The sequence below is a fragment of the Bombus vosnesenskii genome, unplaced genomic scaffold (assembly GCF_011952255.1).
Source record: "Bombus vosnesenskii isolate JDL3184/JDL3185 unplaced genomic scaffold, Bvos_JDL3184-5_v1.1 scf7180000013417, whole genome shotgun sequence".
In the NCBI taxonomy this organism is placed as follows: Eukaryota; Metazoa; Arthropoda; class Insecta; order Hymenoptera; family Apidae; genus Bombus; species Bombus vosnesenskii.
Window position 1 is genome coordinate 374,459 of NW_022883036.1, and position 26,974 is coordinate 401,432.

General features: G+C 37.1%; 5 protein-coding genes and 1 long non-coding RNA gene across 7 annotated transcripts; 3 read left to right on the forward strand and 3 right to left on the reverse strand.

Moving 5' to 3' along the window:
• The first annotated feature begins 50 nt into the window (after window positions 1-50).
• LOC117237940 (DNA repair protein REV1) lies at window positions 51-4,619 on the forward strand. 2 transcript variants are annotated; one of them, XM_033502390.1, is made up of 6 exons: window positions 641-694; window positions 772-2,146; window positions 2,233-2,674; window positions 2,742-3,900; window positions 4,123-4,265; window positions 4,427-4,619. In XM_033502390.1, the coding sequence occupies exons 1-6, from the start codon at window positions 641-643 to the stop codon at window positions 4,578-4,580; spliced, it is 3,327 nt and encodes a 1,108-aa protein (XP_033358281.1). In that variant the 3' UTR covers window positions 4,581-4,619. The 2 variants fall into 2 exon arrangements, with proteins under 2 accessions (XP_033358282.1, XP_033358281.1); XM_033502391.1 differs by lacking the exon at window positions 4,123-4,265 and having other exon boundaries at window positions 51-694; window positions 4,427-4,612.
• A 161-nt stretch (window positions 4,620-4,780) lies between these two features.
• LOC117237941 (GMP synthase [glutamine-hydrolyzing]) lies at window positions 4,781-7,763 on the reverse strand. The gene is made up of 8 exons (XM_033502392.1): window positions 7,543-7,763; window positions 7,221-7,433; window positions 6,843-7,140; window positions 6,199-6,676; window positions 5,874-6,115; window positions 5,610-5,780; window positions 5,096-5,527; window positions 4,781-5,013 (listed from the first exon to the last, which is right to left on the reverse strand). The coding sequence occupies exons 1-8, from the start codon at window positions 7,761-7,763 to the stop codon at window positions 4,912-4,914; spliced, it is 2,157 nt and encodes a 718-aa protein (XP_033358283.1). The 3' UTR covers window positions 4,781-4,911.
• A 1,641-nt stretch (window positions 7,764-9,404) lies between these two features.
• Window positions 9,405-10,252, forward strand: LOC117237950 (cytochrome b5 domain-containing protein 1). Its single transcript, XM_033502404.1, has 2 exons — window positions 9,405-9,913; window positions 10,001-10,252. The coding sequence occupies exons 1-2, from the start codon at window positions 9,416-9,418 to the stop codon at window positions 10,250-10,252; spliced, it is 750 nt and encodes a 249-aa protein (XP_033358295.1). The 5' UTR covers window positions 9,405-9,415.
• Window positions 10,253-10,305: 53 nt separating this feature from the next.
• LOC117237951 (probable malate dehydrogenase, mitochondrial) lies at window positions 10,306-12,811 on the forward strand. Its single transcript, XM_033502405.1, has 6 exons — window positions 10,306-10,654; window positions 10,726-11,015; window positions 11,694-11,951; window positions 12,031-12,163; window positions 12,455-12,657; window positions 12,716-12,811. The coding sequence occupies exons 1-6, from the start codon at window positions 10,480-10,482 to the stop codon at window positions 12,809-12,811; spliced, it is 1,155 nt and encodes a 384-aa protein (XP_033358296.1). The 5' UTR covers window positions 10,306-10,479.
• A 68-nt stretch (window positions 12,812-12,879) lies between these two features.
• On the reverse strand, window positions 12,880-14,987 carry LOC117237965. The gene is made up of 2 exons (XR_004494090.1): window positions 14,711-14,987; window positions 12,880-14,586 (listed from the first exon to the last, which is right to left on the reverse strand). It is a non-coding gene; the product is annotated as an uncharacterized LOC117237965 (long non-coding RNA).
• A 7,838-nt stretch (window positions 14,988-22,825) lies between these two features.
• Window positions 22,826-25,080, reverse strand: LOC117237949. Its single transcript, XM_033502403.1, has 6 exons — window positions 24,910-25,080; window positions 24,661-24,847; window positions 24,150-24,384; window positions 23,923-24,076; window positions 23,640-23,801; window positions 22,826-23,489 (listed from the first exon to the last, which is right to left on the reverse strand). The coding sequence occupies exons 1-6, from the start codon at window positions 24,961-24,963 to the stop codon at window positions 23,334-23,336; spliced, it is 948 nt and encodes a 315-aa protein (XP_033358294.1). The 5' UTR covers window positions 24,964-25,080; the 3' UTR covers window positions 22,826-23,333.
• Window positions 25,081-26,974: the final 1,894 nt, after the last annotated feature.

Genomic DNA, 26,974 nt, shown 5'->3' on the forward strand with positions numbered 1-26,974 from the left:
ATATTTACACATATGTATAAAAACTTAATATTACGAAATTATAAATTGTTTACAATAAATATAACAATTTCATAAAATTTGAAACTATGAATGAGACATTGGGATGTATAAATATTAAGTAACGAATATATAGTTACTATCAGTTTTTCATGTATATATATACTACTTAAATTGTATATATAATTGTTTAATAAACGAGAAAAGTTATTTTTGTGTATATTAATGTGGTCTTCAATGAAAGATAAATAAATTATCTAATAACTCTCCCCAGAAGAATCGTTTGAATCGAGCGTTTAATACAAGTGGTTAATATGTAGACAGCGTGAAGTGATTTATCGTTACGTATTATATTTATCGCAAAGCTTGCAATGTTACGTATAAAATCGAAAACTAATTAATATGAATAATTTCTGTTCTATATAACATTATATTGTCAATGCTATTTAAATGGTTGGTTCGTGTATTTAAATTATGTTCAGAATGTTCCACAAGGTATTTTATTTGCATAAGGTTATATGGGAATGAATATTTTTATCAAATATAAAAAGTCGATGTATATACATATGGAATACGATAATTATATGATAGTTTCATTTTAAAGAATTTCATACTCGTGTTATATGATATAAAATTTGTTATAATGTCAAGAAAAAGGAAAAGCAAAGCTTGGGGGGAAGATGGATTTGAAGATTGGGTATGTAAAAGACACTTAGAGCTTTTTAATAAAAGTAAACAAATTAAATGAGGAATAGAATAATGGGATAATTTTAGGGTGGATACATGGCTGCAAAGCAAGCGAAATTAGAAGAACAATTTCACAATGAAGCAGACAATGAAATTAAAACATCTAATATATTTGAAGGAATAGCAATTTTTGTAAATGGTTACACTAATCCAACTGCAGATGAACTTCGTCATTTAATGATGCAACATGGGGGCACATATCACCACTATATGAGGCCAAAAGCAACAACTCATATTATTGCATCTAATTTGCCATATTCAAAAATAATGTTATATAGGAAAAGTCAAAACCCAATACCTATATGTAAATCTGAATGGATTATGGATAGTATAAAGGCTGGTAGAATTTTAAATTTTCAAAAGTATTTGCTTTATTCTCATTGTACAGATGTACAACTACAATTAAAGTGTGCAATACAAAATACAGGAAATAAAACAAATGATACTTTTCAAACACATAATGTACAAAGAAATAATGAAGTAAATAGTTTAAAAATTGGTAATAGTAGAACTGAAACAATAAAACATACTTCTATACAAGAAAATACCTTCAATCCTGTATTACCAATGAGTTCAAGAGATACTCATTCAACAAAAAATTCAGAATTCATATCAGAATTTTATAATAATTCACGATTACATCACATTGCAACAATGGGAGCAACATTTAAAGAGTATGTTAATGAACTGAGAGATAAAAATAATGGAGAATTTCCAGGTCTTATTAGGTTAAAAAATATTAGATTGAATAGATCATTATTTGGTTCTCAATTAGAATTTAATATTGTCCCAAATGATTTACAAGAGGAAAACAAGATGATAGATAGTCAAGATTGTATTATAATGCACATAGATATGGATTGCTTCTTTGTCTCAGTTGGTCTTAGAGATAGGCCAGAGTTGAGAGGCTTACCAATTGCAGTAACACATGCAAAAGGCAATAAGGATGGAGAACACGGTTCATTATCAGAAATAGCATCTTGCTCTTATGAAGCAAGGAAAGCTGGCGTAAAAAATGGCATGTTCTTAGGAGAGGCATTAAAAATATGTCCTAATTTAAAACCAGTACCATATAATTTTGAAGGCTATACAGAAGTTTCCTACATGTTGTACGATATTGTAGCATCATACACATTAGATATTGAAGCAGTTAGTTGTGATGAAATGTATGCAGACTGTACAAAAATATTGGAAGAATCTTCTTTAACACCAATGGAATTTGCAACTATAATTCGACAGGAAATAAAAGAGAAAACTGGTTGTCCTGTATCAACAGGGTTTGGAAGTAATAAATTATTGGCAAGATTAGCAACAAGAAAAGCAAAGCCAGATGGTCAGTTTTATATACAACAGGAACATATTAATGATTGTGTTAGCACCTTCAATGTGCAAGACTTGCCAGGTAGGATATTTTGGGGGTTAATTCAGTTAATTGATAATGTTATGTATATTCTAAATTTGTTTAATAATCTTAATTATTTAAATTAGGGGTTGGGTGGACAACAACACATAAATTAAACAATCTTAATGTACGAACATGTGCAGAGTTGCAAGCAATCTCATTGGCGACGTTACAGAAAGAATTTGGCAAAAAAACGGGTGATATATTATATAATATGTGTCGCGGTGTAGATCATTCAAAGCTTAATCTAGAACATGTTAGAAAATCTGTTTCGGCAGAGGTAAATTATGGAATAAGGTTTGAAAACAACGATGATGCAATAGACTTTTTAAAAAAGTTATGTCGCGAAGTATGTAATCGATTAAATAAAATTAACGCAAAAGGTAGATGCATCACCTTAAAACTTTTAATTAGAGCAAAAGAAGCACCTAAAGAAACTGAAAAATTTATGGGACATGGTTTATGCGATTACGTAACGAGATCAAAAAATCTTATCTCTCCCATTAGCGATGTCGATATTATAACAAAGTAAGTAAAAAATCGTTTTAATATTTCTGCGTAAAGCGATAGAATAATTTATTCGTGTTTACTTTAGGGAAGTTATTATACTTTGGAATCAAATGCAAAAAGTGCCTGAAGATGCAAGGGGCATCGGTATACAAATATCTAAACTAGAAATATTAAAAAATAAATCCCGTGGTACGACTTTATTAAATTTCATTAAAAATAAACCAAGTAGCACAGTTCAACAAACAAATAAAAGGCAAATTGAAACAAATAAAGGCAACGAAGTTCAACCCTTAACACATTCGGATGTTGTCGCAGTAGATTCTAACGACGTTAATAATGAGCAAAAATTGCACGTTCCATCCGGTATCAACGAATCAGTCTTTTCCGAACTTCCGAAAAGTAAAGGATTATCAGATGATAATAAAGATGGAGGTACTGTTAGCGTACAAAATACGAACAAAACACAGCCACAGAAAAGTGTGCAAATGCATCAGGAGAATTTTTTTAAAGAAACAAAACCTGGCATTTCCAGGCCAAAGGTGGAAATGCCACCTATTCAAGAGATCGACATGTCTGTTTTAATAGAACTACCTGAAGATATACGAAATGAAATTCTTAATGAATACAGTGCTAACAAAAATCAAAATCAAACGAATGCGAATACCAATAAAAATAGTAAATCTTCAACCAGTAAAGCAGCAACTTCTACAGAAATTAAATGCGATGAGCAAAATATATCTTATTCACAAGTGGATCCAGAGTTTTTAGCTGCATTATCGGAAGATCTAAGACGCGATGTTCGAATGTATTGCACTGTTAAAAATGCAGAATACAATTCGAAAAAAAGAAAGGATGGGATGAATAGTAATGGATCGGTAAAAAATAACGAAAATACGAAACAGATTAAAAAAGGGGAACCTAATTCCAAAAATAAAAATAGCAATAAAAATGGCAAAGTGACACATTCTAAAAATAAAAAAAAGAACGGACAAACATTAAACAAAGCATTGAAAAACGTAAATGAACTTGAACAGATATCGAAGAGTAAAACTAATACTGGTATTGCAAAATTCATAATGCCTCCCGTGGAAAAAACATCTGTGAATGATCGAATTACTACGGATGATACGGAGGCTATTCTTTCTCATAATCGTACTATCTCAGAAGATAATGACAGCGCGAACCAACATCAAGATATTTTAATTGACCTCGTAAATCGTTTACTTAATCTACCTCTGAAACAGGTAGCTGTTATTTATTATTATAGATTATTTTCTTTCTTTGATACATTTTGTCGGATAGATTAAAAAATGTTAAAGCGATCAGATGGTATTTAATTTCAAGCAAGTCACTTATGAAGGACCGAGTGCTCGATATGCATGCTTGATAATCCGGCTAGTCATCATGTTACCCGTTTAAACATAAATCTTGTAGAATTAATGCAAGTATAAAATACACGGTTGCAGGTAAAAATACAAATACAAACGTGGATCACTAATTCTAAAATCGTGAATGAAGTAGACTTTTTATCGCTTGTGACATTTCTTAGCATGCTCCCGGAGAAAAGGCGCATCGAAGATTTACATGTATTATTGAAAACCATGCATAGGTAATCTATTATGCAAATTTCATACGCACACCCTTGTAATAGGTGGATATTGAGTAATATAACACAGAGGATTCAGGGAATAGATATTATTTTACTCAGTTATGATAAATAAAAATGATATTAAAGATAATACATTAACTTATTTATGTTCGTATTTTTAGATGTATGACAAAAACTGGAAATTGCATTTGGCATGGGACATATAGGAAAACAGTAAAATACGTTCAACATTATATGCAAATTGAATATAACAGTAACCTCATGGTACCACCAATCAAATGCAACCTTTTGCAATGTAACAGTGATGTAATGTAAATTTTTCGAAATTTAATAAATTAATATTTTTACAATGAGGTTAATAAGAAACCTATTTACAAGCAAACATGATACTTACCTTCAATTTCATTGAACACAGTATCAGTATTCTTTAGGTAACATATTAATTTACAATCGAGAACATATTTTTTTCTGAAAGAACTATGCTCAAAGGTTTCATATAAATCGGTAAGAAGTCATAAACTTCGAATTCGTACGTATTTTTGTAATATATATATATATATATTTTTAAATATATTTTTTACTTTGTAGTTGTTACGCGCTGGGAAGGTGAAAAAATAGAAAGGGGTGAGTTAGAGATGAGCGTTTACTACTCCCATTCGGTAGTTCCTGGCGGTTTAGATGTTAAGTCGTATAAAACACGCGAGATACCGGGTATTGAAGATATTTCGGTCACCAATTTCTTCACCACCTATGGAAAAAAAGAAGTATTGATTTCTTATGCTTATATCTATTATATCGAATATGTATACACACATATGTATCAAACTTACATGTAATGGCAATTCCTTCCCAGGAATAGCTGGTGTGCCAGTCATAAAATCATTAGTAACGAATGGCCTAAGAACAACTGAACGTTGGCATGAGGGTATTCGAGAAGCAGCGTCGCGATCGAAATGTATGGGAATTAAAACTACTGGCATTTGACTGATTGCTCCCATACAACCATTAGTAGCTAATACTAAGTTTGCTACGTGATCTGCTTGTCGAAGCGTAGCTATCACATTCGATGTAAGATGAGTTGGTGTGATATCCGTTACAGAATGATGTAGGTGAGGACCAAAAATGAAGCACACACGATTTACATTATGACATACTCGCGGAATTAGTTTTGCGAGGAACAATAGATCCTTCCAATCTATACCCTCGGACAAATTTTCTTCGCTAGATAATCCTACTACATAGCTGTAACTTCTTCGATCTCCCTACATTGTACAGTAGATGTTTTAATCCTTGTAATCAGTCAGGAGGATTTATTAATCAGATTATTAGTGATGAACATTATACCTGTACTCCTACACTGCGTATAGGCAAGAGTGTTGCAGAAATATGTCGGTAACTTGAAAGCTGTCGTAAATATTGGCGTTCAGATTCACTAGTCGCACCTTCTACACGATTTAGTAATCCGTGTTTCTTTTGCAGCATTTGTTCGTATTCGGCCATTATTTTAACTATCACCTTGGATCAAATTATTAATTTGTTATTTTATGGGTTTTTTATGGAGAAGGTGTTATTTATCATTCATTTTATCGATACTGTAAACGAAAATACCTGTGTTTCTGAAAAATCCTTATCCATATAAGGTTCATCTGCACATAGAATGCGTACAGCAAGTCCGGGACCGGGATACGGATGACGAGCAACTAATGATGCTGGTAATCCAAGATCACATCCTAATTGTCTTACTTCATCCTTATGAAAATCTTTTAAAGGTTCTACTATATGACCTTGTGCTCTTAGTGCTCTAACGAGTTCACTGTCATTGTGATGCGTTTTTATCGCATCTGCTTTACCTGATAGAAGTGTTTATATTTTATGTAAATTTGTTGCTTCTAACAGATATGAAAGAACAATGCATTTACGACTATTAATTTACCACTAGCTAATGCACTCGCACTTTCTATAAGGTCAGGCCTGAGAGTGCCTTGTCCAAGAAACACTTCTTCTGGCTTCAAACCCATCTCTGCCATTGCTTCATTGGCTACTCTCACAAAAACATCTCCTATGATTTTTCGTTTCTCTTCTGGGTTGGTTGTCGCACACAACATTTTAGTTAATCTAGTTCTTGGGCTAGTTGCTGTTCCACATATTCCTTTGTTGTTTATAGTATTTGCATTGGTTACTGGAGTAACGTTATCCAAGGGTACTGATGTAGTCCCTTGCATGAAGCAGCGACCGGCATTGACGACTCTTAATCGAATTCCCAATTGTGCTAAACTTTGTTCCACAAATTGTGTCTCTCCTTTCCGCATAAAGCCATTATTGATATGCAAAGCTATGACTTGTTCCTTATTTAAAGCTTTATGTAATAATGCTGCACATACCGTAGAATCCACACCGCCACTCACTAATAACTATGATTGTTTTTTTCTATTTTAATTGACAATCACATTTTATCATACATTATACTACGTTTCTCAAATATTTTCAACAATTTTACGAATCTTTTCAAGGAATACGAATTCTAGTAAATTTCTAATAAAATTACCTAAATGCTGATTATATAAACCTGTATCTTACCAAAACTTTTTTGTTGCCAACTGTATCTTTGATATACTGGATACACTGTGCCTCCCGACCTCGCAGCGTATAATTACCAGTGAGGCCAGCAATACCAAACAAAAAATTGTGTAACATTGTTTTTCCATTAGGTGTAAGATCTACTTCTGGATGAAATTGTACTCCATACAAATTCATTTTATCACTTGCTATTCCTGCTATAAAGTTTGATGATCTCCCAGTGATATGAAAGCTATCAGCCACCCTATCTATACTGTCTCCATGTGTTAACAGTACCATTTGCTCTTTCTCCAAGCCCCTGACAAATTATTCATTTTTTAAATATCTTACATTTAAAGGTAAAAGCACGGAATGGATCATTTGTTTCGACTCACTTACTTAAATAATAGGCACTTGGAGTCTATTTCAATGGGAAACTGACCATCTTCTCTGCCTTCTTTACTTATTACTGTACCACCAAATTCTTTATTCATCATTTGCATTCCATAACAAATACCTAGTACTGGAATTCCTATTCTGAAGATGTCTGCATCATATTTAGGTGCATCTTCTGCATATACTGAACTTGGCCCTCCAGAAATTATGATAGCTCTAAAAATTTATATTCAAAATATAATTAGTGTTTGTATGTTCATATATACATATGTATATATATAAATACCCGGTTTCTAATATAAAAACAGTTGATTTGTGATCTTACTTATAACCCTTTTCTTGGAGAGTGAATGCAGATGTATCCAGGGGCAGAATTTCACTGTGCACATTTAATTCACGAATTTTTCGATCTATCACTTTACCATATTGTGCCCCTGCATCCAGAATGGCCACTTTTTCATCGACACATGCCATGCCCAATGTTGCTTCGTTAGCTCCATTATTTCTCTCTGCGCGAAACAATAATCCGTCCGCGCTTTTTTCCATTTCAAAATTTCTTGTATTGCTATTGCTATTGCTATTGCGGTGATTTGAATAATCCTATAAGGATATGACAAATTCAATGAAAAATCAAATATAAGTAAACAAATAATAAAATAACACATAAATCTATTTTTAGCTTTCCTGAAAGTATACTCAAACTTAGCTGCTATAATGTAACAAAGAACAGGATAAAGAAAAATTTTTCCATTTGTTAAAATTAAAAAAATGTTGTGGCAGAGGAAAATTATATGATTGTAGTCAATAATAAAGAAAATAATTTAAAAAAATGATCTTTTATATTATCATTTGAAGTTAGATCAGCAGTTTATTAGGAAATAATTCTAAGGTGCATACTACCTCAAGTTCATTGTTTATTAATTACTGTATCATTTTCATGTTATTGAAAACAGATGAGCAAAATTGGATTACACACTACAATTACAAATATAAAGTTTTTTTATTATATGAGACTGATGTTATAAGCTTCTCATTTTAACAGATGGAAAAGATATATAAACAACCCTGTTACAAATAATATCTAAAGATATCGCTGCATGTAAATGCTATTATAGTATGTCACAACCCAGTATAAGCTCTGACAACTACTGTACATTATAGATATTTGATTCATATGGGAAATTTATTTGAAAATATATACGTGCATATTTTATATTATTTAACGAATGACCTAAATGATGTTTTGAAAAGAACCATTAAATATGACGTTCAACAAAAAATAAATAACCGGCCGTAAATTTTATGAGCACGTTTCTTAGAAACGAGAGTACTATAATAGCATATCTACTACATGTATCATCTTTTTAGAGACCAGTAAAATGCATCAAAAGACTTACCAAATTATACGAGGCACAGAATATTTCACGCCCAAATCACCAACTAACGTAAAATTAATTACAGCAAAACAGAATGTGCACTCTTTGGACGAGGCAGCCATTCAATCGCCTGCAATAGTTACAATGCAGTGACTGCCTTCAGCTTGAAAGTAACGTAGGAAACCAACAGTATAATCTAAAAGTTCCTAGCAAAATTCAATACTTATTACATTAGTCGATCAATTTTTGAAAAAATATCATCTTATATGGTGAACGATGATTGCTACTTTGCGTACCTGCTGACACTCCACCATTTAATATTTTTTCTTCGACAACTGTTTCTCTAATTATCAAGCTTGCCTATAATCCGTCTAGTTTTTTCGTGGAATAGGACGAACATGAAGATAGTAAATTCTGACATTTATTGAGCAGCATTTTTTGGGCATGTTTAAGGATTATATGTGTTTATTGTTTTTTATATATTTATATAATAAAGCATACTTGTAAATATATCACAAGGTTAATTGTGATCTGTCTCTATGATGTTTATGACTGAATGTTAATTCAATACTCTTGACTATCTCAAAACTGCAGCAGTCATATTTGACGTGTTAAAATAAAAAAATTATCTTATCGCGCGAATGTTTTCTTGATTTAAAATGTTTCGACATAGTTGCTTAACATTGCTTTAAAGCACATGTATGTATGTATACATATTTATTTATTTATTTATATTATATAGTACATTCAAATGAAAATCACCCACGACAAATTTCAGTAAAAGGGAGAAAACGTAATAAAGGATATGACAGATTTTGTAAAATGTCATTTGTAAGTCAATCTTGTTTGTTGGAGGAAAAAGATATTTGCAGAACTAGTAAAGATTTTACAGATGACGTATCCAAGGCAGTCAAGTATTTTCTACCGACAGAAATTGCTGTTCATAATACAGAAATTGATTGCTGGATTTCGTATCATGACGTAGTGTATGATTTGACTGATCTTTGTAAAATTTGGGCGAATAAAAGGGAGATCAAACCAATATTAGCTTATGCTGGTAAAGATATAAGTCATTGGTTTGATCACGAAAAAAATGACATTAAACATTACATACATCCTGTTACGGGAGTATTGGTACCATATTGTCCTCATGGTCCGATTCCGGATGTAACACCTTCCGTAGTACCTTGCAATACTTGGCGACCCTTAGATAAATGTCCTTGGTGGCTCGATGAAAAATATAAAAAAGGATACTTAACCAAAAATGCACGTCCATGTAGAATTTTAAATGTCCTCGTCGGAGTACAAGTCATTATAATGGTAGAATACTAGATGTTTATCGTTCAAAGAAACGGATCTTTATTTTATTGTAATAAAACGTGTTTACAATCGACGTGTTAATGAAAGAATTTCGCAAAGGTCTGTGAGGAAGATTCCATTAGGCGTATTCAAGAACGTGCTCTTATTTATAACGAAAATGGAAAATCTTATACGTGGAAGTTTGAAGGGAAGGATTTGAATATCGATTTAACTTTGACAGAAAATGGTATTCCAGATGAACGAGATCGTTTTGTCGCTTGCGGTCTCCCTGAAGATTATTATATTCCATGTCTCATGTGTTATTATAATGAAAAATCTAATAATAATACAGATGAATAGGCAGAAATGGTGGGAAAAATTCTAGGGTCTATACATATGTATATGAAAGTAAAATGAACATGAATTATTATTCGAAGAAAAGTTTCCTACGGTATCATCGTATAATAGTTAAAGCAAATACAAAAGATGGCACCACGACCACTTTAGTCAACATAAGTCAGCTAACTTTCATTTAAGGAAATGAGAACTTTATCTCGTTCAGTAGGCCTTTATAAAATTCAACGACAATGTTTTCACCTATAACGATTCGTACTTTTCGAAATTTGACATCGCGTATTTCTCACGGCAGATATTTTTATCCTCTGACTGAAAAGAATGCTTTTCAAATTACTAGTACACAAATTGATGCCTTCTCTTCGAAATCTATGAAAGTAGCTATTTTGGGTGCTGCTAGCAAGACTGGTAATTTAGGTTACATTCCCTTCCTTTTTCTACTGTATATTTTACATACTGATTACGTTGTCACGCTACAGGGAATAGTCTTTCACTGTTTCTGAAACAGTCACCTCTGATCGATGAACTGGCAATTTTCGATAATAAATGCGTTTATGGTCTTGCGCTGGATTTGAATTATATCGACACGAGGTGCAAGGTTAGTACGTGTAATTGTCCTGAAACGAGTCTCGAGCACACGCTCGAAGGAGCGAAAATAGTAATGATCGTAGCAGATGACAGGATCAAAGAGAACCAACACGAAGTCTTGAAATCTAATGCAGATAGGCTATCAGATCTACTGCCGAACGTTATTAAATTTTCACCTCAGGTAACGAACTAGGCCGATTAATGATTATGTTCTTTTTATTATGAAAGAGTATCTCTTAGATATTTTACTCGTGAAAAATATAGTCACACATACAAATTTTCCTACACCTTTCAAAACAGACCTTTTTCTTTTCTTTTTTAAACGAAGCACATAACGACGTATAATAAATGTTTCTTAATACAGGTATAAAAGAGTAATGAAAAAGTTATTAATTGTTTTGGTATAGAACACATTTACTTTGCAGTAAAATTTTGTAGCATTTTATTTCAGTAATAAATGGATGTTTTATAGGGTATTTAGGCTTATAACTGAGACAATAAAGATGCGTTATGGATTCGTATAATGGCACAATACCATGTTTTCTAGATGGTTGGCCGCTGTCTTTTTTATATGTAGTAGCTGACCTCGGCTTTTAACGCCCTCACAGCTTCATCGATTACAAGCAGGTTGTTTTCGACATTCTTCGTGACGATTTCAGACAAGGACAAGGATATTTGTCTTTGGTCATCTACATACCATTTCCTTTATAGCGATGTCGATGATGTGTTCCTTTTCGTGCCTTGTCTATTTTATTTCCGACCAAATTTAGCTTTGTAAACCTTTTTAAGGTCCGACCTGCAAGGCATCAATTTCAATGTCGACTTCTATGGCGAATATCTTTGGCCTTTTTTACTTTAGGCTATGGTCGCAGTCGTAATGAATCCGATAAATAGTTTAATACCTTTGGCAATGGAAATGTACAAAAAGGCTGGAATTTACGAGTACAATCGTCTTTTCGGTGTAATTAATTATAATTGTCTTAGAGCGAATACCTTCGCCGCAAAATTTATGGGTGTTGAACCAGAATGTATGATAGTACCTGTAATTGGCGGAGGTTGCCCGAAAACGTGTATTCCACTTTTCTCTCAAGCAAAACCTTCCACCGAATTATCTCAGGTTGTAAAAATTTCACTAAACGTTTCACAGTGCCTTTCTGATTATCACCGAGTAATCGATTAGTCCATTAATTAATTAGATAGAGGCTAGCAGATTGACACAGGCTGTAAGAATACCCAACGAAGAGTTACTGACATCGAGCAAAGTTAAAGAGAAAACATTCTTAACTCTGTCTTTTGCGGCTGCAAGATTTTGCATGTCTCTTTGTAAAGGTATTGTTACACTACCGTCCGTAAATTACAGAATTCTTAGTTTATCTAACAATAGATATAAATGAGCGTTGTAATTACTATTGCCATTATTAATTATTCATTATTATCGGAAACAAGCTTTTATTTACCAAGTTTTTCAAAGCCATTCTTTATCACACGGTTATGGTTGTTTTTCATCTCATGATGAAAATTGGCAAGTGTTTCCTGTTCTACGGACAGGAGTGTACATCAAATACGCAATATTTTTCATAATTAGATCAAAAATTCACATTTCGTTATTGAATTATTTAGCCTTACGACACGAAAGAAACGTGGTGGAATATGCATATGTCAGATCATGCATGATACCACAACTGACATATTTCGCTGCTCCCTTGGAATTAGGTCCTAATGGAATTCAGAGATATTTGGGTATTCCACCTTTGAGCGATTACGAATGCGAGCTTCTTAAAGCAGCTATACCTTGTTTAAAGGAAGCTATTAAACTTGGAGAGGTAATAAGATACTAAAAAATTATTGAGAAAACAAAATGACATCCTTAACTCTTCGCAGACTCTTGCTCTTGGACACGAAAATATTTCGTCCGAAGTATGCCCGCAACATACCGATTCGTGTGATAAAATAAATTCGCCTCGTACGTCTTCTTAACAAGCGATGATCGAAAGTATCAAATATTATCTTTCGTACACTACTTTGTTCTTATCAAAAAAAAAAAAAAAAAACAATCATCGAGAAAGTGCATTGAATCATCGTAAAAATGGCTTCGATCAAATATATGTATAAAGTTTTCGAAATATATGTATAATGTTTAAGAAAGTACGGTTAAAGTTTCATTTAATAAAAGGACATTTCATTTGCACCAACCTAATTTGAACGTTTACTATATGAACATGCTTGTTCCGTCTTATACTCTATCGACGTTATTATCGCATATGCGCATAGATATAACGGTGATGCTCTAATTATAACAAGTCCGTTGGTTTCGTTTCGCGAGTCTCGAATTTACTCGTTTGTTGTAGTTGTGTATAAGCGACTTAACTAGCGTTGCCTAAACAAGGAAGTCTTTGGATCTGATAAGGACAAATACAATCCTGGTCTCAAAGATTCTAGAAGCGAACGCGGTTTTCGAAGAGCCACCGCATCACCGTGTCTCAGGTTACCAGGTAGATACGTGCAACAAAAGTAGAAGAAACTCGTCCTTTCCGCATTCCCGACACGCCATGGTGTTCCCAAGTGTGCGCGGCGACTGCAGACAAGATACGGACGACTGCAGCTGGCAACTCTTTGGCAGAAGGGATTATTGCGAAGTTACCAAGAGAGGGAGAACGCGCGGGTGTTACCTATTGCAAATCTTCGCTAAGCAAGTCTTAAACTCCCTACATTCCAGCGCGATTCAACCATAACTACGGCGAACAGCATAACAAAAATATAATAAATACAAGGTAGAAAACACAAGCATAGCACAGTGATCCAGGAGGTTTGGTTGCTCGATGATCTAAAAAGCATAATGATTTATTAGTTTATAGATTGCATGCGGCTATTATCCAGTGAATTTAATTCAAACGATAATATATAGCTTTCAGGCTTGAAAATTGCATTATTTTTCCAATGGTTTCGAGGTTAAACGTACCTATTTAAAGAGCCGTTGTTTGGTCCTGTGTGTGCTACCATACCTACGCACCATCTTCATCGAATCGTACTGCCACGCAAACTCGTTCCTCTTATATCGTTATTAACACATGGTCGTCCTTTTTCATCGTACGTCTCTTATTCCACTATTCGTTTTTTTCGATTCCATTACGCCGATCCATTGATTCGAGGCATAATCCGATGCTTTTAATGAAACCTCGATTGCAGCTAATGCACTGCTTAAATAGCTTCGAGTAACTATCCATCTTTCTGCTATAAACACCACCAGTCGACCTTGATGGTGTAAGCGATGAGAATCGTTCTGATGGGAACGATGAGTTTCAACGTGCTATCGACGCATATAAAGCGGTAAACCAAGTGGAGAAGAAAACAATTAAAGATAGGCACGATTGTCTTTCTCGTCGATAAAAATCTCGTAGTAGATTACATAGTAATTTTCAGCAATGTAAATACTACAATTTGTCATTTTTTAATCAGATGGATTATCCACTGGCGGAAGTTTGAAAATCGGATGTTTCTCTGATTCGTCTCTGACGGAACATCATCGAGGATGTGTACGCTTTTACGTGGTTCTTGCTACTGTAACTTAGGTATGTCGGTAACGCCAGCAACTTGCGCAGCAGGAAATTAATCGCATAGTTTCTCACGACATAATAGTTGCAATACCCATCTGCTAGTATTCTCGTCTCCGCAATTTGTGTCCATCATGCGCTAAAAACTTGGTGTCTATCGATAATTGCTTTAATTACAACGATGTTAACGGCTTCTGAAATCTTAAAAATACACGTACAAAGTTTTTCTCGCCTAATGAGAGCGAACTTACGCTAACTGGTATGTTTAACGACGGCCGTTGGTCAACTAAAATCCGGGGTTCGTTTAGAAATTCCATTCACATACCGCTGCTTCGTACTGCATTTTCGACGTATACTATCGTTCAAAAGTATTCGCACACACACGTTTGCTTATTCTCGATAATACGCGATTTAATTGCAGAACCGCGAATAAAAGTTAGACGCCGGGAAATAAATGGGAGCAGTATCAGCGTATTAGTGTATTTCTTCGATCGGGATTCGATATTTTTACGATGCAAGTTGCGTCGACAAAATGTTTTAATCGATCCAACGATCCACGCGATCGTAGGTATTCGTATAACTGTCAACATCGATCGAACGAACTCAACGATTCTACCATCTAGAAATACATAAGCTTGTTGGTATTCGAGCATTAGAACGCCTCACACGATCGCTTTTTCTCCGGCAAGGCTGGCGCCGTCTGGCTCTTTCTTGTTGAATTCTTCTAATCAAAGAGGTTATCGAGGATTGCGTAGTATCGATCGGCCGTTCTTCTGCTCAAGGACGTAGATTGGAGGACATACATCGCGATTAAGAAGAGAAATCGCTCCAAGCGTAATAGTCGAGAAAGAATCCGTCTTAATGTCACGTTGCGTGAGAAAATCCTTTGAATCCCTCCGACCGTGTCACCATACAATACATTTTCTCTCGTTAATCGCTTCATATGCGTTTTCCTCCTGGTTTCCTTTCCATTACGAACAATGTGTTAAAGAAACTGGTAAATACGGAGTACCGTATTACCAGTTAGTAAGCGGTAATATTTTCGGTTTAACGCCGGTGATACAAATTCATTAGCGCGATCGTAATTTTTCATAGCCGCTAATTCGTCACCTAAGGCGTTCGCTTGAACGATCAACGTATTCTAAGGACCGGTTATGAGGATGTATTAGGAAGATAAGAGGATACAGCAGAACAAATGGGCGGGAGGTGAATGTCCGAGCTGAGACCATTTGCTGATATGCCAAGTATCAGCGAGTTAAGACGCTAATCGTATCAACTGACAGTCACCCTACATACCTTACCTTCGTTTCTATCTCTTCGATTTTCAATCGGTTTTAACGTACTTGCGAATCTCGGTATCATTCGTTGCGGTTACAACGAAAAATCATGGTATCGATAGGTTACGTTCTGGTAGAATTTTTGTGCCGGTTGGTCGAAAGTATAGGGTCCGTTTTCCACCCTGATAGACTATATGCTTCGCCGGTGATATGTATAGTAACAATAGTGGGTATTGGCTATGCCCGAGATAGGTAGAGGAAAAAGAAGAAGGGGAAGAGCAGAAAAAGAAAGGGATGATGGGTGAACGGCCGCTGAATGGCACGACCTTCCGAGGAGGCCGGCTGAGCGGCCGACCGGCTGTACGACGTGGTTCTGCATGTGCACTCCCCCGCAAGAAGCTTCCGCGTTCGAAGAAGCACTTGAGGCTAGATGCGCGGAATATCGTGAGGAGCTTACGGTTTTTCGATGTAGGATAGGGCACAGACCAACGTACCATTGCTCGACATCGGGAAAATTCTACGAAATCTTTGCGCTAACGCGCACAGATGCTGCTCGATGCTTGAGAATACGATCCCGGATCATCCATTTCGTTCGTATATTCGCTCGATCGCTCGCTCGTTCGCTCGCTCCGCTCCGCTCCGCTCCGCTCCGTTCTGTCTCTCGATAAAGCGAAACCGAAGTCAAACTGTGTATCGAAGAGAAATCGATAGATCGCGGGGCAGTTATTGGTGTGCTTCGAGGCGATATTAAGTCGATTCGTTACGGCGTTACTCGCAGAGTTATCTGCCGAGTTGCATAGCGCGGCAGAAGATAGTGTGCCGTCAGCGTGCATACCTGTCCCTACAATCCACATAATCTTATTTAAGTACGGTTCTAATAATAGTTCGAGCGAACTTTTTACCCCGTCGGTATTAGCGGACGGGGTATGTATATCCTATTTTCTCTCATTGTCAATGAAAAATACCTCGAGCCAGCAAACCGGCTGTACTCTCGCGGCAATACGGCTGCTCGCGTGGAGCTCTCTCAGCGGTGCGCAACGGGGCATAGGAGTGCAGTGACTTTGCACCGCGACTGCGCCTAACCTCGCAGATCGTCCACTAGTTTTCTCTCTTTTCTCCTTTCACTATTTACCTCCCTCTTTCTATGGTGCATTCAGATCCACCTACATCACCGCCATTGGCGCCTCTACGATCCTCCGCAGAGATCCTGCTTCTTGGGCCAAGGCGAGAGCATTGTTGCCAGGAGCTTTTAAGGGCAAAGGCATAGTTCATGCGTTGGAATCGCACCAAGCGTGGCTTGTTTACGATGCCGTGGCAACCAGATTGGCTTTTTCTCCTAGATTGACACGCGTGCTTTCGATGTTTCCACCACTATAGAAATCATAGTCGTGGAATTTAAAGTTAAATGCAATGTATCGAGATGTCTCAATTATTTTTCGATACACCAAACGTTTGAACTTAATTCCTTGTTTTGCGAACTTTTAGAAATTAAAAAGTCTGTTTTTTTCTTCTAGATCGATATTGAACTTCGGTTTCAAACGAATTTACATTTGATTCGATGCAGAGGCATTTCGAATAAATTTCTACACCGTTTTTAACCGTAATACTTGGAATCGTGACTTTTAGAAAAATTCTAGCAAACATCTTGGAAAAGAATTCTTACCGCGGCCTTGCCTTTACCGAAACACGTTTCATCGTTTAATACGTACATAGCGAGGCAATGTACCATGCACTTTTAAAACAATGTGCGTATCTGCTCGAGGCATCGCTGCTCGAATCCTTAGATACGAGAGTGGAACTGAAAGAGAAGAATCTCTTTCTTTCATGCAGCAGAGCGCGGCTGTCTTTAGTGAACCTAGACCTCGGAGGCATCCTTGAACTTGACGATACTCGTGAGGGCTGAGAAGAGAACTACGCGTTGCCACTCGAGGCACTTGTATCCAGTTATACGTGCATACTTCTATTTTCACATATTTCGCTTCGGTTCAAATTTTAGGGTAAAGTCGCAAGTGTCAGATGCTCCGTTTCTTCGTTAGTTCGTTTTTCTTAAGTGCTGAGAAAATTAAACTTTTAATTAGCAGAGGAATAAACGACGCGAACTTATTGGACAATTTAATGGAAAATGATTAAATCATCGTTTTCTTCTTCAAAATTCTGCACGACTATCGGAGTTGGTAGCAAACAAGGTATAAAATATTCCGCTGCGAGACGCCCGTTGCATTTGTAATAGCGATGCGACGTTGTAAACAAGCTGAATGTTAAAAATGAAATAATAAGCGTATTGTGACGTCGAGGATTCATCGTTTATAACGTTCTGTCCTGAAATCTTTCATCTTTTCGTGCACGGTAAAAACATTCAAGAATAATTATAAATTATGATAGTCATGGGTGTCCCTCCGTCAAGAACTCGCGTAATTTAAGATCAACACAAGGAACCCCACCGCGAATACCAATTTTGCATAATCGCATATTCCACTCGGCTCTTCGCTATATCGCGGCAGGGATTCACGCGTGCTTATTTTAGAATGTCTAGGCAATATCTTTGTATAATGGCCAAGATGCATGGACAACCGTAATTGTGCAGATTTAAATGTAAATATGAACAATGCTGCGAGTATGCTAAGTTGGAAATCCGGTAGTTTCACGGTAAGAAGAGGCGTTTTGTATCTCGTAAACTTGCACTTAACGCGAGCTGATATTCTCGTTTGGAGACGTCATATTTAAGCGAGTTTATCACGAGAAATTATTAGATAATCGTGGCCTTAGAAACTAGTTATATAGTGTTGAAGTGGTCACCACTTCTAAGAAAACTCTACATCTGGTCTTTTTAGTTTTCTCAAGCACTGAAGCCATTGACAGCGTGTAGACAAAAGATTGCGACGAGGGCAGACCATAAACAGTAGATAGGCGACGTTGGCTTCGGGGTTTTCGGGATTTACTCGGGATGGAAACCGTCAAACACGTCGGTTTATCAATATTCGCGGCTGATTCGCGAATTATAATTTCTTACGAGGAACCATATCTCGCCCAGGGACTAAAGCCGCCGCGTGATCACGAGATATTCGATTCTCTATGAACATTTCGCGAAATATACAGCCATGGTTACACAATATCTTTGGTAACGTGGAAAGTGTCGCGTTTCATGACCAGTTTTCAATCGTAATACTTCTGCGGCTATAGACCAACTACGTTAATGAGATCTTTGTAACGGGATGCGTTTCTTGCCTTGATACTGGTGCTGCTTTACGGAGAACAATAATTACCATCAACCGTATCATTCGTTAGATAACGAACTATAGAAAAACATAACGAATATCGAAATAATATGAACGAAATCGTCATGTTGTAGTATTTACCGCGCGATAAAATTACTTTCTAGCAAGCAATTTTCGATCGAGATTTTTAAAAAAACCGGGGCTTTCAGAAGAAATTTTATGAGACTAGGATTACGACACATCGTTTCGATAAGTTCAGGTTGCATCACGTCACATTACGACTACATACTGATATACGTTGTTAATGAGTAGTCGGAGCTCACGGTACTCTGCGGCTTACCGCATGGATACCTTCATCAACTTTTTGATAGCTGCTGAGATCCGCTATAATAATACCGATGATGATGATGATGATAATGATGACAATAATAATATCATCAACAACAATAATAATAATGGTAGTATCTAATCGTAACACGAGCAATATTTTTCTGCAATGAACTTTCTAATCGTTCGTAACTAAGCGTAATTCCTGTACCGTGATCCGTGTATATTTAGCAACGAGCATTAAACGACCATTAACTTTATAGATGTTTTTTACGCTCGGGTGCTGGGAAAAAGGTTAAGAACCTGATATATCCATAAACTCAGGTATCGCGAGCAGCAAAGGAATATACAGAACTTTCGTTTTTTAACCAGGGTAAGAACATTCGTTGTCTTTAAATGTAACAGGCTGTCTTCTCCTTCGTTCTTGCAACAAGATGGATTTATCACGTTTATCTTATATACGGTCCTCGTGTAAAGGCAATGGAGCCGTCGCTTTTCCCTTTTACGTTTGAAATACCGATGTCCGAAATGCGCCATTTCGTCTATATTTACTCTAATTATACTTGTTTTATTTCACAAATTCTATCAACTCGGATAATATTGTTTATGATCGTAAAATCGATCACGCAATAAACACGAATTACGTAAGAGTAGAAAACTCGTCGTAGCCTCAGCGACGAATGCACTGCTCTGATTTATATTTTCATGGATCGATGTTAGGGTGTTTGGCGCGCGTTGAGGACAATCTATACGTATCTCTCGGTGACCGCTCTTGCGTATAACGCGGTAAACGAAGACACGCGAATGTGGTTAGATACTCGACTGAAATTCTAGATCCACGCGTGTTTTCCTGGATTATAAATTATTCCGTTCTTCGGAGAAAAGTCGACAGATTTTCATCATCAATTTAGAAAATATAGGCATTGGTCGAGATTCGTCTTTTTCGTTCGCGATTACCATTGCCCCGAATGTAAAACTTGGTCCACTCTCGGAAACATTCGATTATATTGGATGGAATAAAACAATATACGTATACGTAGTAAACGTTCCTTGACAACAATGGTCCCAGTCATTTACCATAATGTCACATTGTTTCCGAGTAGCATGCTCATGGAACACACCCACGATTCTGTTTTACCAGATGGTAAAAAACGGATACAACAGATAAAGCGTACAGCTTTGATGATTATTATAAAATCATTTTCCTTTCTACCGTGCCACAAATCTTGATTTAAAGCAGCGTTCCAGCATTCAGAGACACTCAATTCTTGTCATTCTGAGAACGATAGTACAGTTCAAAATTATATGTTGCATACAACGACTTGAGTGTATTTAGCGATACGTGCGTTTTAATTGATATATATATATAGGTCTGATAAACGGTTCGATTTGATATCGTAACGATAAAGTGCAATCGTGTTCATAAGTATTATATCACTGATATTAGATAATTCAATACCAGACTATAGATAGATCTATATACCAGACTATATTTTTAAAGAAACGTTAATGAAAAAAATTTATTAATAACATTTTTCTATAATAACATTAGTCAAACTACGCGAGAGACGTCTCAGTACCTCCGCGTATTCGCGGCGGGAATATGATTTACCTTCGACTTTGCAATTTGCTCGTTTCAAGTCCAACCGAGAAACGAACAATTTTTTTAACCGATTTATCTTGTACTTGTTTCTATCTCGTACCGTAAATCTTAAAAAGGAATGCATCGGTCTTCGAAGTTCGCGTTGTAACGAGAGAAACGATCGTTGGAATCCTTTCCACGGAGATCTTCTGCGAACGATAGCAATCCAGTGTATACAGGTTGAAAATAGAAAAAACTTTTTTCATCCTAAAGTACGGAACTGGATTTTATCGAACATGGCGAAATTCGGAGTAAATTATGCAATCGTCTTTTCCCGTTGCGATTGTCGTCTTCCTAGAGAGATTGTTCGTCTTGTTAACCGCCTCCACGAGCTACCGCGGTATCGCGGATATATCCACTCGTAGAATTGCGAAGCGGAAAGATCGCAAAGAGGGAGAGAAGGGAAGCGAACTCATCGTTAACTCTAACGGTCCCTCTGGATCTCGGTAGTCCCGTCTCTCTATGATCTCATGACCACGATCTTTGTGCTTTTCCTTAGATTCAACGACGCTTCTCTTCCTCTTCGACCGATCTTTCAAATTTGCCCTTCGATTCTATTCGCGATTTTAATATCAAACGCGTAATATCAAATTATACGTTTGCAAGAAAAACCCGATATAAGGTATATTTAATAGATAATATAATAAAGTAAAAATCCAAATCGAAATGAATTTAATTATAGCTTATCTCGTAGGATATAAATTTTGTTTTATCTCTTATCTAGTTTTCTCGTTCCTTCGATGATCCTTCTCTTTCTGTCCGCTTATTTTTCCTCTCGTACGGCTCCTTGGTGTTTTACACGCTACGTAATCAGAGTCGTGACTACCGTTCGTTCGCACGATGGAGCCACACGAGGGATTTCGTTCGAAGCTGTTATGGATGGAGCGAAGCTTAACTCCCGATCAACTATCAACCAAGATCATAGGTTAGTTGGGGTCGGTACTCGTTTAACGCTCTTACCTTTGCCTAGATGTACTGACGGATATCTAACACATCGGCTTAAATGGGAAAACCGTTCTTAGATGTATTCCCTTCCTGACATTTTCTATTTGCAAGCAAAGAGAACGAAAGGAAATGTTCTTACAAATTACCGATTCCATCCTCTTCTTAACGAATAACAAATAATTTCGATTTATAACTGCTTAACGGTCGTAAGAATTTAATACCGTGAGGTACTGTCAGCATTTCGACATTAATGGCGTAATAACGTCCATGAGCGTTGCTTTATGACACCACGTCTAATGATTCGTAGTTAGATTATAGGAGCACCAGCCGATCACGAAGATGAAAAGTACAGTGACGAACAAAAGTATCCGCACCGAACGTTTCTTTACGAGATATCGTACGGTAAACGTAGTTTTTTAAACGTTTTAAAACATCTTTTATCGGCTCCAGTTAGACTATGATATAATTCCTTTCCTTGTGAATTTTATACCGTCTCAACAATATCTAGAAGCAACACAATCTCTTTTGCGATACCGTTCTATAGCTGTATACGACTATACCAGTTACCATGATGTGCACTGACACTCCCTCTATCCAGAGAAAGATTTGCCGCTGCATTTATCGTGGGAATAGAAGAATGGACTCGGTGTTTGAATTCTGCATATCCCTCAACTAGCCACGTTTTATTTCCCCATTTACGTTTCATCCGTTATAATATGACGATTTATCACCGTAAAAATGTATAAGATGGTAATTCGAGAAAGGGATTTTTAAATACGATATTAACCTATATGGTATGACAAGTGTTGCTCACGTTAGTTGAATACGAAACGATCGAAGAACGCCAAAACATAAATGGACGCGTGCAGCATGCGTTTGTCGGTGAATGATTAATAATTCTATCGCGTCCGATGGCTGGTTCCTCGTAAACTCGTTTCACTGGAAACACCGTAACGCTGATCCTCTGTATCCCTATACGTTTCGCAAACAATCTTTGTTCGACGACTAAAAAAAAAAAAAAAACGTTTCTATTGCGAAATCCATCGCTATTAAAATTTGTACGATCGAAATTGCATCGATATCGGTCTCGCTATAAGCCGGGCTAGATCCTAGATATTAACGTTCGATAGTATTACTTGGTCGTAAAAAGTGTTTGACGTTTTATCTGGTGAAGTAGGTTACGCTATTACTCGGTGGAAAAAAGTCGATGGAGCGAATGGTGACTGCAGGTCGGGTGGTGCAATCTCGGCGAAGTAAAAATTCCGTAGCCTGCGCCTGCGTTCCCTTCCTTGGCACGAAGTTTAAATGTTAGCTACAATAGCGTGCCATGTCAGCTGAATCGTGTCGAAACAAACGGGCGAGAGGTTCGACCGACGGACCTTCTATTCGAGTTAAACCTGCTGTACAGTTTGCATTAATGTTCTTTGGAAAACTATACAGAGCGAAATGTCTAAATCGCTTATCCGAAGGGAATTAGTGGATGCATTAAACCGAATCTGTGTTTCCTCCGCTCGACATTCGCTGTAACTGGCCATTACGTTGTTATTCTTGCCGTTTCTCCGAATCGAGATCACGAATTTTATCGTAGTTCTTTAAAGTCTCGTACAGAATAATGTAATTATCGCGGAGCTGAACTAATCGGTGCCATAAGTTAGCGTGAATCACATCGTTAGGTTTCGACTCCGCCTCGGCCATTACCTAACGGAACAGCGAGAGTTTCATTAACAAGGTTGAAAGTGCAATTGAAAATCGTTGTTACGATCGCGTTGATTCGAAAGCGAAATTAACGCGTTCTTCGCTATATCGCGGCAGAGGTAGGCAAGAGTTACAATTAACTGTAAGGATTACTTTGTCGGTGGTCCGTCGTCCGCGATTCACTTGAAGGTACTTGAGATGAAAGAACAGCTCGTAAGCCCAACAGTCGATGGTTTCAGTGTTACGAGTTGCATTCGTTAGTTCGATCGGAGGCGATGTAGCGGTCAAAGCAATTGCTTGTAGCCAGCGTTTCAACTGAAGTAGATTTGTACACATTTTGTTTCATCGAACATACAGAGAGATAGAGAGAGAGAGAGAGAGAGAGAGAAAAGGAAACGCGTAATTGCAAGTGCAAGGAATTTATGAGAATCCTTACGGTCGTAGTGTCGTTAATGAGTTTCACTACAGCAGGTCTCATGATATCGATAAGTTTCCCAATAATCGTGGTGTCTTTTTTTACCGTAGTCACGTAAGTCGAAAGAGAGCTATTCCAATTCGGCGGTCCACATTGTGCGTTTTTCAACTCTCGCCTTTATAAAAAAAAAAAGTATCCTTTAGTTTGCTCTTTCCGCTTAATTTCTAGTACTTCTCGTTTGTACCTACTTTTGAAAGAATGTTGGAATTATGTTGTCCATGATGTACTGTGACGGAGTAACGACGATTTTCTTTGTACATGTCGCCAAGCTACTGACTATAAATGCTAAAAGTTGTCCAAGCGGTCCAGGTCTTCGACGTACGTTACAACCTGTTATACCTCGCGATCGATAGTATTTTCTTTTACAGATTCCATGTCGCGATCGATTGCGATCGCACATCGAGAGAGAGTAGTAACTGGAAACTGCGGGAATCAGCGCAAAAGTCCATTACGCGCGTACACGTAACTTGTATTTTCATCAACCCTTAAAGGCTATCACGAGTAAAATTTCACCCCGTGCGAATTTCGTTTTAGTACTATCAATCGTGTAATAATACCACCGAAAACGACGATGTTGTTTACTCTTCGCGTAGTATCGCGAACAACGATAAAAGATTCGATTCCATTTGGTTAAACCTGGTTAATTTCTCGATCGAAATGAATTTTCACCCGTGACAGCCTTTAAGAGTTAATAATTACCGCCGAAGTCTGAGATGCTACTGAGATCGCAATTCTTCGCGGTGGAAAGCGTAGATTGGCACTTGACTTCCCGATCGATCGCAGGTTCGTTGAATTTATTATTTCTAACAGATTCCGGCATGTACTCGTTGACGAAGTTATTCAATTCGATGATCTTGTTTGGAAATGTTTCTAAACAATTAAAAGCCTACACGGAAATACAGTAAATGGTATAAGGGTTAAGTAGGAAGGGTTTGTTGTATTTCGTACTTCTTGATGAAGACGCTGGAGACACGAGGCCTCGCCACCTATCTCGGAAGTCATCACGATGTTTCGCAAATAGTTGGCTAATAGTCGTAATTGAATATCTCACGTAAATTTGGACCAACGTTCATCTTGGCATCCCCGCAGGGTGAAAACCAGCGTCCACGATTATCGGACTAACCTGCAAAGAATTCGGAAAATTTTCGACAATGAACGATCGCGATCTCCATCGTGGTTATAGGTATGAATATAAGTACGAATGTACGTGAATCGATGCTAGCGAACTTATTAATTTTTCCATACCTCGGAACGAAGTTACTGTTTTATCTGACCGTGATAAACTTGTCGTGAGATATACACTTGATATCCTTTTCTACGTGGCTCCCATTCGCACAGATTTTTCGAGAACGGATCTACGAAAGAGTCAAATGTAAAAAAAGAGTATCTACGACTCGTAACATGTAAAACTATATAAAATAAAACGCAAAGTGGAATAATAAACGAAATAAATCAGTATTTAAATTCCATTTCTATAGACGTACTCGTAAAAAAAATATGAAATTACATAAAAATTCGTAGCCCGATAATGATATTTCAAGGGAGAGTGTTGAACGAACAACGTTTAATAGCATATTTTTCATAGCGTTGAAAAGGTAGCTGATAGATTCCACAACAGGTATCACGCATGTGGTCGTGTTATTACGACCACGAGTCTGTTTTCTACGAAACAGAGGCTCAAGATAAATAGTGTAACGAGCGATTCGCTGTGCGGTGTATAGAATGTATTCAAAAGCAGACGGTTAATGAGAATGCAATGGGCGCCTTAACTCCACCTAACATCGGCGAGCTGGAAACGGATGTGCTTCCAGATTTTTCCTAATTAAGATGTGGCCGGTGCAACTCCATTACGTAAAGCAACCATCTTGATTTACCGTTCGACTCGACGGCGATCCGGCTGCAACAAAACCTTTATGGTCACGAGAGAATTGGAAGGACTCGAAAAGGTCCGCGGCTCTTGTTCTACCTCCTTCTTCTTCTCTTTCTCTTTTCTTCTCCATGCTCTGGTTAGTCGTCGTCTTCTTCTTCTTCTTCTTCTTCTTCTTCCATGTCTTCCTCTCCTCCGCTGTTCTTTCCCTTCCTTTTCTTTTCGTTTCTTTACGTTCGTGTCCGTAAGTTTTGCGGAGGTGCCGAGGTGAGATCTCCTCAAAGATCTACCTACGATGCACGACCACTATTACTGGCACTGGCAAGGGTTGCCTGGAATGTGATGCAAATTTTATACGAATCAGTTACAGCGCGGACCGTCCAATACCTCTACGAATCTAAACCTTTGATAGGCTTGGTTAAGATCGTTGAATGGCAAGTGGCGATCTTCGGTATAAAAGCAACAGTTTTCATAGGAAAAAAATTCTTCGGGTCTTATTGGAAGTTTTACAAGAAGATAGATAATACAGCAAAAAGATTGCGCTATCTGGAGTGTAAAGACTGATACGGATGTCGGCGGCTGACAGTGTGACCAAAGACGGCCTCGAACAGAATGAGAAGTGGAAGGAAGGAAAAGAAAAACAAGGAGAACAGCCAGAAGAAGAAGAAGAAGAAGAAGAAGTCAGGAGGTATCACGGCCGAAGACATTTCTATGCGCGCCCACTGTCAGCGAAGATAACTTACGACTTGGCGGAATGGTAATGACCGTGGCAGACATTCCGTCCTGTTGCAGATTTAATAGACTCGTCCTGATAGGGGGGTACGAAACATGTCACCGCTCGTGACCAACCGAGTCGAGCCAATGATTTATCTCGATGGACACGTCTTGTCAACACCATCACGATTTTGAATCCCAACCGGGCTACGGAATAGATTCGCTATCTTATGGCATTTCTTATCTCATGTTCCGAAATACCGATGTCATTCATCAGATCAGTTTTCGTAATGTCCTCCGATCCTTTTTAGAATAGACTATACACAGGGACTATACATATTCGATCCTATCGTCGAACATTTCTGCAAGTAAAAAGTAATTCTTATATTCGAATTTAATTATAAGAAATTTAAAAATAACCAAGTACGTAGA